Source organism: Hyposmocoma kahamanoa, unplaced genomic scaffold (genome assembly GCF_003589595.1).
Source record: "Hyposmocoma kahamanoa isolate Upper Pololo Valley unplaced genomic scaffold, ASM358959v1 94, whole genome shotgun sequence".
In the NCBI taxonomy this organism is placed as follows: domain Eukaryota; kingdom Metazoa; phylum Arthropoda; class Insecta; order Lepidoptera; family Cosmopterigidae; genus Hyposmocoma; species Hyposmocoma kahamanoa.
The window spans coordinates 2,354,800-2,367,565 of NW_020654878.1; the positions used below are offsets into that span (position 1 = coordinate 2,354,800).

At 36.3% G+C, this 12,766-nt stretch overlaps 1 protein-coding gene and 1 long non-coding RNA gene across 2 annotated transcripts in view; one reads left to right on the forward strand and one right to left on the reverse strand.

Moving 5' to 3' along the window:
• The window catches only part of LOC113237770 (synaptic vesicle glycoprotein 2B-like), a 41,416-nt gene extending 31,222 nt beyond the window's left edge, over positions 1 to 10,194 (reverse strand). Inside the window, exon 1 of the mRNA XM_026474414.1 lies at positions 10,121 to 10,194. Coding sequence (XP_026330199.1) covers positions 10,121 to 10,181 — 61 coding nt within the window. The 5' untranslated portion in view covers positions 10,182 to 10,194. The remainder of the gene's footprint in view (positions 1 to 10,120) is intronic.
• Positions 1,868 to 2,662, forward strand: LOC113237772. Its single transcript, XR_003311063.1, has 3 exons — positions 1,868 to 1,921; positions 2,065 to 2,299; positions 2,603 to 2,662. It is a non-coding gene; the product is annotated as an uncharacterized LOC113237772 (long non-coding RNA).
• Positions 10,195 to 12,766: the final 2,572 nt, after the last annotated feature.

Genomic DNA, 12,766 nt, shown 5'->3' on the forward strand with positions numbered 1-12,766 from the left:
TTATTAAAATTTGGACAACTACTTTCATTTTATGAAAAATTTATCCCCGAGGTCATCGTAGGTGTAATTATTTTCACGTCATTTGTGCCGGGTGAAACAATATCACTATTCTTTTTTAGCCAATTTTAAAAAAGGAGGAGGTTCTCAATTCGTTTGTATGTTTATTTATTTGGTATGTATGTTACGGCATTTGTGAACCGATTTTGATTATTCTTTTTTGTTGGAAACAGGTTACCTCAAAAATGGTCCCATTTAAACTTGAATAAAATAGTCCACCGCTAAGGGTGGCAAACTAGAGGATGAATGACTTTTCAGGTCAGTTTTTTAGTACTCTGAACTGATTGTTACGACTCCAAGAGACAGGATGAACAAGTCGTGTGTCTGGTGATAAGCGACACACCTCTCCATAGCAGGTACAACAAACAGTAATGCTCACATTACAGTTTGGCGGTAGAAATAGGTAAGGTGGCAGTTCTGCCCTCCTTGTCATAAGTAACGCATTTGTATTTAGGCAATTTTCGAGATTTTGGCTCTTAAGGTTTTATTGTCACCTAAAAAAAACTTAATTACTTTGATTTTGCTTTACAATAAAACGGAAACTAAATATAAGATAATTAAAAAACCGCCTATAGGGGTTATATTAGATCTAGTTTCGCTGATTCCAGACATGTTTATAACTCAATTTCGCTAAAAATTTCGATTACGTCATTTATAATAAGTTTCAGAGTACTTCCCTAGACGAACTCTTTCGCAAGGAGCTTACTACTGGATTCTAAAAGTGGATTATGGTTTATTATTATATTTAAAAAAGCCGCGTTTTAGCTAACGGACGGAAGTATCTCATTACAGTCTACTTTAATTGTTTTTTAATGTAGGTAGTAGAGTTTATAAGTTTAACACAGAAGATTTAATGGGGTTTACTATCGTTTTCTGTACGATATCCATCGGTTTATATACAATGTATGCCAATAATTGAATTAGTGTTGCCCAATGCAAGACCAAGACGTGGCTAACCTGGGGGCCAATCGCGCTATTTTCGCAAGGTTTAACCGTACAACATTTGAGGTTATGGTTTTGGTTAATTAATGGTTCTACCGACGCACAAAATGCAATCGCGCTATCAGTTTTAATGAACCTAAACCTCAGTTAAACCTCAAACTATAACCTCGTATTAAATTTTAAGAGACGTGTCTTGACTTCCTAAAACCGACTAAATTTTACCGTAAAACGCACTGAAATGTCAATATCTACGAATTCAAGTCTATAAAAGAGCGATTTAAAAAAGTGTGTAAAAGAAATGTCATTAAATTCTATTGTAAACAAACATATGAGTTGTCATTTGAACCAAATTAATTGAATTTAGTGTGTTGTTGTTGTAGATAAAACACACAGAGGTAAGTACCTACACATTGTTTTCCTGTTTTAATATTCTATTTAATAAAATAGTATCTTTTTATACAATCAAATAGGTACGCTAACTACTATTAATTTCGAAATGTTAGCAATGTAGAATTAATAATGATGCTCGTATTTCAGCCAATGTGGATGCGGTCGGACGGCGAGCGACCACTGTAAGCCAGCTCCATCTTTGCTGGAGTTCGAATCGCACAGAGATTTAGCTTGAGAATGACTTCGCTCGGCGTTGTTCGCGCGTGTTATCAGCACGCCTTTGGTGCGAGTGTGTGGCTATTTTGTGGCCCCGCAATAGATCCCAAAAGGTGAGTCATAATGAGAGGTAATAGGATACAGTGAATGGATCACTCACCCTTATTGTACCAGAACTCATATCACTATAATATGCAATGTTATTATTTGTTATTCAGATATGGAATGGTATGAAAAGCAGGGTGAGAATCTACGCCACATCGACTGCGGCAGAGGACCTACCAACCTTCCTAAAGGACACCAACTCTAGCACTAAGTAACTAAATAACTTCAAACATACAATTCCATAACAAAGTAACTTTCTCACTCTTTATTATTAATTAAAAAACAAAGTAACTTTCAATTTGAGCAAATTCTTTCCCACTCTTTATTACATCACATCTATTATTTCGTTGGCAGCGAGCTGATGAGCGTTGGAGCAGAGCCGGGTAGAATTCTTATGCATTGAGAAGCTGCGAGCATGCGAAGCATTCTTGCAGCAAGTGAATGCTGGCAGGGTGCAGGCTGAGGCAGCTATTATTTCTGTCAAAACAGATGATCTGCATGCCCAATCCGTAGCTGCTATTTGCAAAGCAATTACCGAGTTGGTGCCTGCAGTTAACCTTTTTGATAGAATATTTAACAAGAATGACAGGTTTGTTTTCAACATGTTTTCTTAATTCCTGCTGATGATATGTTCAATTGTGGAAATCTGAAAGAGCGTAAGGAACGAAGGTCTAATCTGTAGACTTTTGTCCCCTTTATATTTCCACAGTGATATAAACATTTTTTTAAATGTATTTTGAAAAGGCCCCTAAACATTCTGGCGTTTATGTTGGCTTCATACTGTATGTATATAAATACCCATCCTGCTTTATCTGTCACTACTCTCATGAGAGGTATGGCACAGTCTTAAATTTAGGTCTCCAATCTTCCTATATACATATTTTTGTTTCAGACTTCTTTGAAGAATCAAAAGCAAGCTCGCTCTGGAAATGAAGGATGATTTGGGGTAGATTGAGGCAATAAATAAACTAAAAATACACTCTTTTTTTTATTTCAACCTCTTAAAAGTATACATCAATTTAGATATTAAGATAATAAACAATTACAATAGGTATACATCGTCATCTTAGAATGAATACCTCATATTTCTATGTAATTTTTTAGGATGAAGATAAAAATATGGTGTGAAGTATAGTAAATGCAATAATGTGTGTAGTTAGCATTTTAATTACTTAAATTATACCTCTTTTAGATACTATATTATTACATTATTAATTTTTATTCAACAAAAATCAGTAAAAACAAACTGAAAATGCATATGTGAGGCTTCACTGTAAGGGGACGATATGTTGTATAAAGTCAAGTGTTAAAAGAGATAAATTGTAACCTTGTAATATATTTTTATACAACTATACATATTTTACCTATATCTGTAATTTTAATTTGATAATAACAACAGGAAATAAGACAAGAACTAATAAATATGATGTACATTGTAAAGCTTATTTTCTCACCGCCTTTTAATATCATCTCTTTCGGCATGCCTTTTAGGAAAGCTGCATATTTATTCATAATAACTGGTTTATTTGAAGCAGCTACTGCTTGTGCCTCTCTGACACTGGCTTGGGAAAGGGTGATAAGCACTTGCCAATGGGGGTCTAGTACGCCCCAGTTGTTAAAAACTATACGAGCTATTAAAATCTGTAACAAAATTAATAATGATTTACACAGTATAGAAATTTTGGTTATTATGCAAAACTGAGAACTTTCGGATTCCACTTAACCCTTACCTTTGTCTCCACATCCAATGCAACAGACCGTCCTTTAACGAGAATATGTAGGCATAGTTCTTCCACCAATCCTGAAATGAATTCCGTGGACAAACGGTATATCGTTTGCGGAATTTCTCCTCAGACATGTTAAATGTGATCGTCTTTCTATGCTTTTCTTTTATTTAAAGCCCGTTCTTAGGCCACATCCACCTCATAAACACTTTCCAAAACATTTAAGTAACCGTGGAACATCTTTTATATACGATAAACGTAGTGAAAAGTTACTCTCCATTAACTGCCACACAAACCTTAACCTTTCCAAGGTTACTCTATTCCCCCAAGGTTACATGTGAGGTTAAAACGTCAAAATATTTAGCGCGATACCAATTTGCAACATTTTAGGTTTTGGTTTTACGTTTGACAATTAGCGCGATACCAAATGTGCGTTACGTGTCACACGTCTAAGTTTTGGCTTAGGTTTTTGTTTTGACAGTTAGCGCGATACGAAATGTACACAACGTGTCAGATTGGCGAGGTTGGAGGTTTTGGTTAAACCTTTGACAATTAGCGCGATTGGCCCCCTGGTATTGGTCTTGATATTGCACACTCAGTCTTGATGTCGGTCTTGCTGCAAGGGTCTCGCAAGTCTTGCAATCACCTATTGCTACTTATTAGATTTGCAAATAGATGGACGCCGATTATCGTGAACCAGAGGTTATCATAACGGTTGATGATGACCGTTGTCGTATAAAGTCATTAATAACAATTACTTTAAGCAGTTCAAAAGATTAATGAAGAGGGAGTACAAAATTTTACGTATTTCCACGAAATAAAGTTTAATTTAGTTCAGTCAACGGCAATTGATATTGAACTATATGTGTTTGGCTTTAAGTTGAATATCCGTTCAGGAAATTTTACTTTTCGGAATAAGCTGTTGTGTGTATGTTAGCAACGCGTGGAAAATTAATTAAATTTGGCATTGGATAAAAAGATTTGTGGAGAACGCGTATAATAATGTGTCATATTTTACAAAACTAAATTGATTAGGTATGTATAGTGAGTGTTAAAATTGTGATGTATTACCTCAGAATTAAGTTTAATTTATATTACAATCATATTAATGTGTGGCTGAATTATACTTATATTTATATTTCTGTGAGGCCCTCAGTGCTGATAGGATACTTAGAATAATAACGCATAGAAACCTAGTCCGCACACGCTAAGTGAGGCAAATTGAAGCGCGCCCAATGGGCCTACACGAGCGGGCGGGCCTTCAGTGCTCAAGGTCAACTTGCACCGCGAACAGCTCCAGAATTTTAGCTAAAAATGATGAAATGTGCGGTAAATGAGTGTAAAAATACGTCAAACCAACATAAAGTAGATACTAACATCATATTCCACAAGGAAGTAACGCGTTTCAACTTGTATTTTTATATAAATATTCACTAAAACCGAAAATTAACGTACTACTAAAACTAGCCTACGTGAATTTGATTTTTGCCTCACTTGTGACAGTTCGTTTGATATGAAACTATCATTCTAAGATGGGATATTAATCATTTACTTAAACAATAAATATCTTACAAATTAAAGCAAGTGTAAGATTTTATTACTTTAAAGTTCACATTGTATTATTTCGATTGCCTAAGAATTAATACAAAGTAACCATCTGGCTGAGTCATCATTTAATCTATTTCTATATTTTCTTATGACTAAAGATGCTTTAGAAAATAACCTCTCAGCATTCACTGACACTGGATGTCTTCCGAAGTTGCGGACCTCGGATTATTTAGATACTCATCGAACACGTCGATAACTAAGACTCGAAGAACAGATCCAGATGATGTAAAAGGGCATGTGTACAATTGATTAAAGTCTATTACGTCTTCCTCTTCGTCATATTCACATACTTTGTTTTCATTTCTTGGTAATCCTGGAGATGCAGACACAGAGTCAACTGAGTGTAGTCTTTTATATTCCTTATAAAGTTCTTCAAACTTGCGCAGGTTTTCTGATTTAAGTTGCTTTCCCCATAATATGGTATCGAAAGTTTGAGCGTTTGTGTGTATCCATGCATCCGCGATACAGGGTTTCCCTAGTGCGGAGCTGCGAGTGTGTGCGTTAAAAAAAGAACGTTTGACCTTTGTGCCTTGGGTCTCAATTAAATTAAATTCGGAGACATCGACTGCGACGTCAGAGCCCGAATCGCAGCCGCTTGGGCAAAGTGGCGTGAGGTGACTGGTGTCATTTGTGACCCCGAGATGCCGGTTAAGCTGAAAGGACAGGTCTATAAATCCATCATTAGGCCTGTACTTTTATATGGCAGTGAAACGTGGCCCCGTACTTGAGCGTCATAAGCAGGAGCTGCGTGTCACGGAAATGAAGATGCTGCGCTGGATGTGTGGAGTTTCACGGAAAGACCGTGTCAGAAACTCCCGCATCCGCGGCGGCCTTCACGTCCGTGACATTGCAGATAAACTGCAAGAAAGCCGCCTACGTTGGTACGGCCACATCTTACGAAAACTATATGCTACGTGGGAAACAAATGTCTGGCTATGCCACCTCCGCCGGGCCCCGGTAGAAGGGGCAGACCCAAGAAGTGCTGGCTTGATGTCGCCAAGGGTGATATGCGTGCCAATGGTCTCACCACTAAGGATGCCCAAGACCGTGCAAAGTGGAGGAGAAAAAGTAGGAAAGCGGACCCCGGGCTCCGCAGCAACACTGCTGAGGACGCAACCGGGACAACGCTCAGATGAGAGAGAGAGAGAGAGGTCTCAATTAAATTAAATCCAGTTGGTCATTTTATAATGCTTAAGCATTTTCTTTTGGGCGGCTTGGAAACCCACTAAATACACCACTTCAGTTCGACTGGGTTTGTCATCTAATTGTTTTACCGTAGATTAAATTTTATCGAGCAGAACTGTCCACCTCATAGGAAATACCAAATATTAATCGAAAATATTTTTGTGAGTCCTCGTCATTGATCAAAGAAAAGGGAAAATATTCCTTGGCAATCCAATCAACTGTAGCTGCCGCGAAGTTGTTACTGCGGCTTTCAGATACTTACTAAAACAATATAATAAAACGTGTTAATACTTAATAATAATAATAATTATAACAGGTGACAGACATCCTACTTATGAAACTGTACAGTCGACTCGGATAGAATGAATGAAAGTATAATGCCTATTTTCATTTATGTTTGGTTCGGCATGAAATGGCGAGTTTTGCTTAAAAAACAACTATATAACATGTTTCAAATACGATTTTAACATGTTATTCAATAAATATTATTGAAAATAGTGGTGAGATAGTTGAAACTTTCAGTGTGAATGTATAAGAATGATTTACTTCCGATTTTACTTAAGCTGATTTGTTTACTTCTCATGAAGAATGGATTGACACCAACTATAAGCAAATCTTAAACATTTTAAAGAATTATGTTAGATAATATCTCACCTGTCCATCTCTTCCAGCGGTTTTAAAAATCTTGAAATGTCTCCAATTGTTGTTGGTTTTTTATAGATATAAGTTGTTGCTATTCCTTTTCATGACAATATACGAGTAGATGCTTCCTTAGCTCCGAAGTGTTTTTCAACTTTTTTTTCGTAGTTTGGCACAACAGACAGAATTGCAGACAGCAATTTCAAATGCAGGAATTATTTCAAAAAACACATCAAATTTGCTCTTAAAGCACCTAGATACGACACGACTCTTACTACACTGACTTGTGTCAAAAGTTATTACTTGCCCGACTCGCAGCGAAGTTTAATTGCAAATAAACAAATCTCAAATAAAACTCCTATTCATAGGCAGTACTGAAAAAAGGGGCAAGGAAAGGTTCGGCTACATATTGATAAAAAAAATAATGATTCGTTGGCAGATGAAAAACAGAAGAGAAAACTTGATTACAGTTTTGTGCAAACTACACAAATCTTTTGATAAATAATAGACCTCTAAACTTCGCAAAATAAAAGAGCAAAGATATAGAGCATAATATTGACAGCAAACCACAGCATTACAATTTGTAAAACTGCTGCAACACTGTTTGCTTTACTCGATTACGTATGTTTTAATGAATAAGCTGTGTTTGAATTAGTAGTTTTATAACAATATTGGTAGGTTTATAATTTTAGGCATAAAATTCGTAAGAACTCAATTCAAAGTAAATGAGAGACCGCAAGAGTCGGTCTCGGTCTTAGTTTAGGTGTTTTTGGTCTTGGGACAATAAAATAAATAATATATTAAATATTAGACAACGTCACATAAGTTTCTTTGATCCCAAGGTAAAACTAAAGCACTTCTTCGGCTAAATTTGAAAACCTCGTAACTCGATTTTTGGACGAAATCCATTTTTTACTCTTCAAGCGCAATATCGGGCAATTGAAGCTTGAAGAATAGTATGGAATATTTCAATATTTCAGTATTTATTTATTCACGAACACGCAATAAAATTACATTAGAGTATATAAGAGTATAAGAATATATAAGAGTATATACAAACATGGAAGGGTACGTATCTGTTATTAAGAACGATTTACAGCTATTTGTATGACGTAGGCTTAGAATTATCCTGAGGCACTTTTTCTGTAATATGAACATCTTTTGCACCTCATGAGTGTGTACCCACAGGATAATTCCGTAGCGGAACCAGGCGTTTGCATACGCCTAATATGTATTCAAGGCACAATCGATGTCTATATTTGTTTCAGTACACTTTATGCAATATGTTTAGTCCAATTTAAATTAGTGTCTATAGTTATTCCTAACACACTACAATCTTTAACTTCTTCAATATTCAAAGCTACGGTTAATGTATTCAAATTTAAAGGTTGTATCTGCATACTAGGGCTTAAGTAAAATTAGGTACATTGTATTCAACCTGCAAGCAGATGTGCAAATATCAATAGAATTTAATGTTTAGTCTCTATAGTTTCAAATTAATGTAATGAATTTGTAAATTCTAAGTATTCTTTATTACTATAGAAACAATGTGTCTTTGTCAATGTGTCAATTGACAAATCCATTTTGTCTATTGTAATTTAAACGTATGTCGTTGTAACAATTTAATTCCAAACAATTATTCTTTACAGTTATTCTTATAAATTACTTTGTGACTTTGTGACTTCACCAGGTGTTTTGAAATATTGAGGATGAGAGTTGACAAATTCCACAGATATCCCTCCCTAATGTACATGCATGGTAAAATCAATAAGTTTAGCCTTTTGATCAGCGGCTTGCAACTGTCATCAAACCACGCACCGCAAATTGCTCGAATACCCTTCTTCTGGACTTTAAACACTCTTTCTTATTTGTAGTCTTCTACTGAGTTGCCCCATAGTATAAGACCGTAGCTGAGTACGGACGAAACGTAGCCGTGATAGGCCGTCAACGCAGCTTCTCGCAAGACAGTCTGCCTTAGTCTTCGTAGAGTTCATGCAAATCTGCTCGATGTGTTCCTTCCAGTTAAGGTTCTTGTCGATTGTTAACCCAAGAAAGTTAAATATGTCAGCTTCATCTACAGCATCAGCATTGCAATTCATTTTAACCTCTATGATATTTGAATTATAAGATCGAAATATCTTAACTTTGGTTTTACTTATATTAATATTCAAGTCAGTGACGTTCATCCAACTTATTATGTCTGTCAGTGTTAAAAGTCGCTTTGTTTTGGCATTTTATTAAAAGAGTTGTATCGTCAGCAAATTGTATACAATTATGATCAATACCACGTGGGAGATCGTTAATATAAAGTAGGAACAGTAATGGACCTAAGACGCTGCCTTGCGGAATCCCAGCATTAGTCGTTTTAAAGTGGGGTCTAAAAATTTGTTTTTCTAATCTATCATTATGTTTGTTTTTTGTAATTCTACTCATTTCCATATACTATGTCCGATTTTTTAAGTAGCTCTCTATCCAATTTTGGGCTTCACAATTTGTAAAAACTTTTTTAGTTATAAAATAAAGGTATAATCATAGATTGTCAGGTAATTATTTGTAGTAATCTGTGTTTTGTGCCTACTCAAAAGTTCATTTTGACGGAGGTTACGAGGTTTACGAATTTAACCGACGACCCGTTTATGGAAATCGGAAACAACGTCATTACCAAACAAACCCGAGATAAATTAGAAAAATTACTTTTTCTATATTGATTCGGCCGGGGGTCAAACCCGGGACCGCAGAGATGGTGACACATGGCTGTTGTCGATTTGGATTGAACTTGACGCTACTTACAGTACCGGCACGCTATGATGGCCTTTTTGACATATTACAATAATGAGGTCAAATCGTAACAAATATAATCAAATGCGAGCCGCTCCTATGACTTTTTAGATTTAATAACTAGTATAGCAATGTTGATAAAAATGTTGACTTAATATATCGTCAATAGGAAACTACTTTATTTTGCATTGAGTTTTGACGCGAGTTTGTCGAAGGTAGAAGTTATGGTGGCCAGCGATCCCATAACTGACGATCGTATTAGATTTCATTTTTTTAAATTTCGAAAAACAAATGCCGAGTAGTGTCGTGAAATTATACATCCATAAATATTATTGCACTTCACTACTGACAACAAAGTACATCAATTAGCTCCTGCAACGTAGTTACGAATTAAAACGAAACTTGATGAGCGGACAAACGTCAAAACGGCCATCACAGCGTGCCGGTACTTTAAGTAGCGTATATGTAATAAGTACCGGCTTTGTTCAGAGCTTCTTCAAAGGGCACTGGGGAATCTTCGGTCTTACAAACTGCCATGCTTCCGTTTGTTGTACGGTCGTCGCGAGATGAGATGAAATTTCGCGTTTGATAGTCGCGCGTTTATTGCGAAGGACGCAATTCAACTGAATGAGAGCTTCCTTTTGTTTTCAGTCATAACGAAAGACACGTACAGTGGCGTTCACAAACGCTGCAGACGTTTTCTTTTACACTATGAGATGTCGCAGACGTTTATCACCAAACGTCGGCTTCTAAGGGTGGCAATGCACATCGTCCTTGTTTTGTAGAAAAGGCGAAAGCGCCATTTCGAACAATTTTTCTGGGGAGCATGTTTTAACCAGTCTTAACGACCGTTTGAAAATATTTACGTCCTGTTTTCAAATTCACTTTTGGTTTTAATTAAGTTTAAGTTTTAAAATTGAATCTAAAACAGGACGTAAGTATTATGAAACGATTTTTATGCATATTTATGCTTCCCAAAAAAATTTTTCGAAATGACACTTTCGCTCATTCTATAAAATACTGACGACATATTAACTCGGAATTGGGTTGAACCGAAGCGAAAAACCACCTTATTTCGTTTCCCTTTCGATAATAACGTAACACACTCATAGCCCCGCTCTAGGGAAACCCTGTGTCGCGGGTGCCACAGACACACGCAAAGACAATCACAAATTACGCCCAAAATCACGAGAGAAATAAATGTACGCCATGCACATATTTTTCCCGGCCTGGGAATCGAACCCAGGACCTCTGCGTCACAGTCCAGCATGTTAACCGTTAAATCATCAGTTAAATCTAGTGACTCACTAATAACAATAATGTGGCAGCCAACCACCCCAATTACCTGATCTCAAAGCAGGCAATTCCCTGTACTTACTACAAGGACTCGTAACTTCTTTTCATCCGCAGCCTGATTTCACCCACTGCTGGGTATAGGCCTCCCGAAGGTTGTCGGTCATTCTCGGAATAGTGTTCACTGCCTAATTTCCGTGGCAATTTTTATTATTTTAAGTATTCGATTTTTTTATCGTGCAATATTAAATACCTCCAATGATCAATACGTCAACTTTATTTTTGCACCTGAATGTACCGGGTCAAGAGCACGTCAAGCTTCTTGTAGATTTAAATCCAACTCTATACCGCTTACGTTAAGAACGGTCCAAAGTTCAAAGTGTCAAGCTTGATGTGCTCTTGACTGTAGCTTGATGTGCTCTTGACTGTACCTGAATGGACCCAATGACATTAATTTGTATATACTTAAATACTATCAACTTAGCAGTAAGATTACAATTGCGTTTGGATATTCATCTGTTAGCTAAAAAAACGAAACCAAACCTGTTCCGTTTTAATTTTGCTTTTTTTCACAAAATCGCTTTTTTGTTTTTTTTCGAATTCGTTTTTGTTTTATTTCCTTTTTCACAAAATTCGTAGAGCATAATGTTAGTAAATAAATATTGGGCTATTTACAAAAGTAACACAAAATGGCCAAAAATAAAGTTGTAGTGTCCATTGGTGGTATCGATTTCATGATAGAAGGATTCAATCGTATGTAATAAAACGCAAATCAATAATAATGTGTCTATGAAATAATAACCTTAACTCTTTTAAGGTCACTATTTTTAATCTGTAACTGTCATCGTTATTGTCCTTGGTGTTAAACCTTTGCTTCTGCCTCAGAGGAAAGATTAAAAAAAAAAACAACGTCGAGAAATTTATTTATAGGCGCTTTTCTTCAACTGGTTATTTCTAAAAAAAATTGAAATTGCGAGACACAAATTAAACCATATTATAAGAGAGGAAGATTTTCACAAAATATTTTTGAGTTCATGTACATATTCTGAAGTACCTAATTCTTGCTTAAAACTATGTTTGATTTGATTAGATTTTTCATTTGGTCTCTTAATTATAATCGTCTTTGCTCAACAATACAACAAAAAGTAAACCTTACCTTGCAGAAAACCTTTTTGTGTCTCCTTTTACTCGCGCGACCTGTGGGTGGACCACGCAGAGGGCGTACAATGAGCTTCGCGTGCAATACAACAACGCGTTCCGGGTGACGATGGAGCCGCTGCGGCGGTGCAGCGCGTCCGGCATCTTCGCCGAGGCGAGGACTGACGGTTTCGCAGCCGTGATGAGGAAGAGGTGTGCCTCGCTGGAACACGGCTACGCGCCAACCGTATCCTGAGCGTGCTTGGGAGCCGCAATGTTAATGTGTCTGATTTTATATTTTTATTTTTTCATCTGGATTTTATTGCATACACTACACATATAGTTCCTTAAGATTTTAATTTTGTTTTACTAACACTTTTGTATGGACCACCATCAGAAGTCTGAAATAAAGATATTTATTTTTTATTTATTTCTCTTCGCAGATCTGAAAACACAACAAATATTAAAAAAAAAACTGAATCTATTTTAGGAAATTGAAAATTTTTTTCCGGAAGGAAACCATTTCATTCAATTTTTTTGTACCTCTTGCACATTCAAAGTATGAAAACGTTTTTATTATACGTATATACCGTTCTTCATTGTCTAATGGTCTGATGATTGCTATATGGGCGCTGTCAATGCACCCACAGTCGCCAGGGATACCATACATCTTGTAGAATCTGCAAAAAATA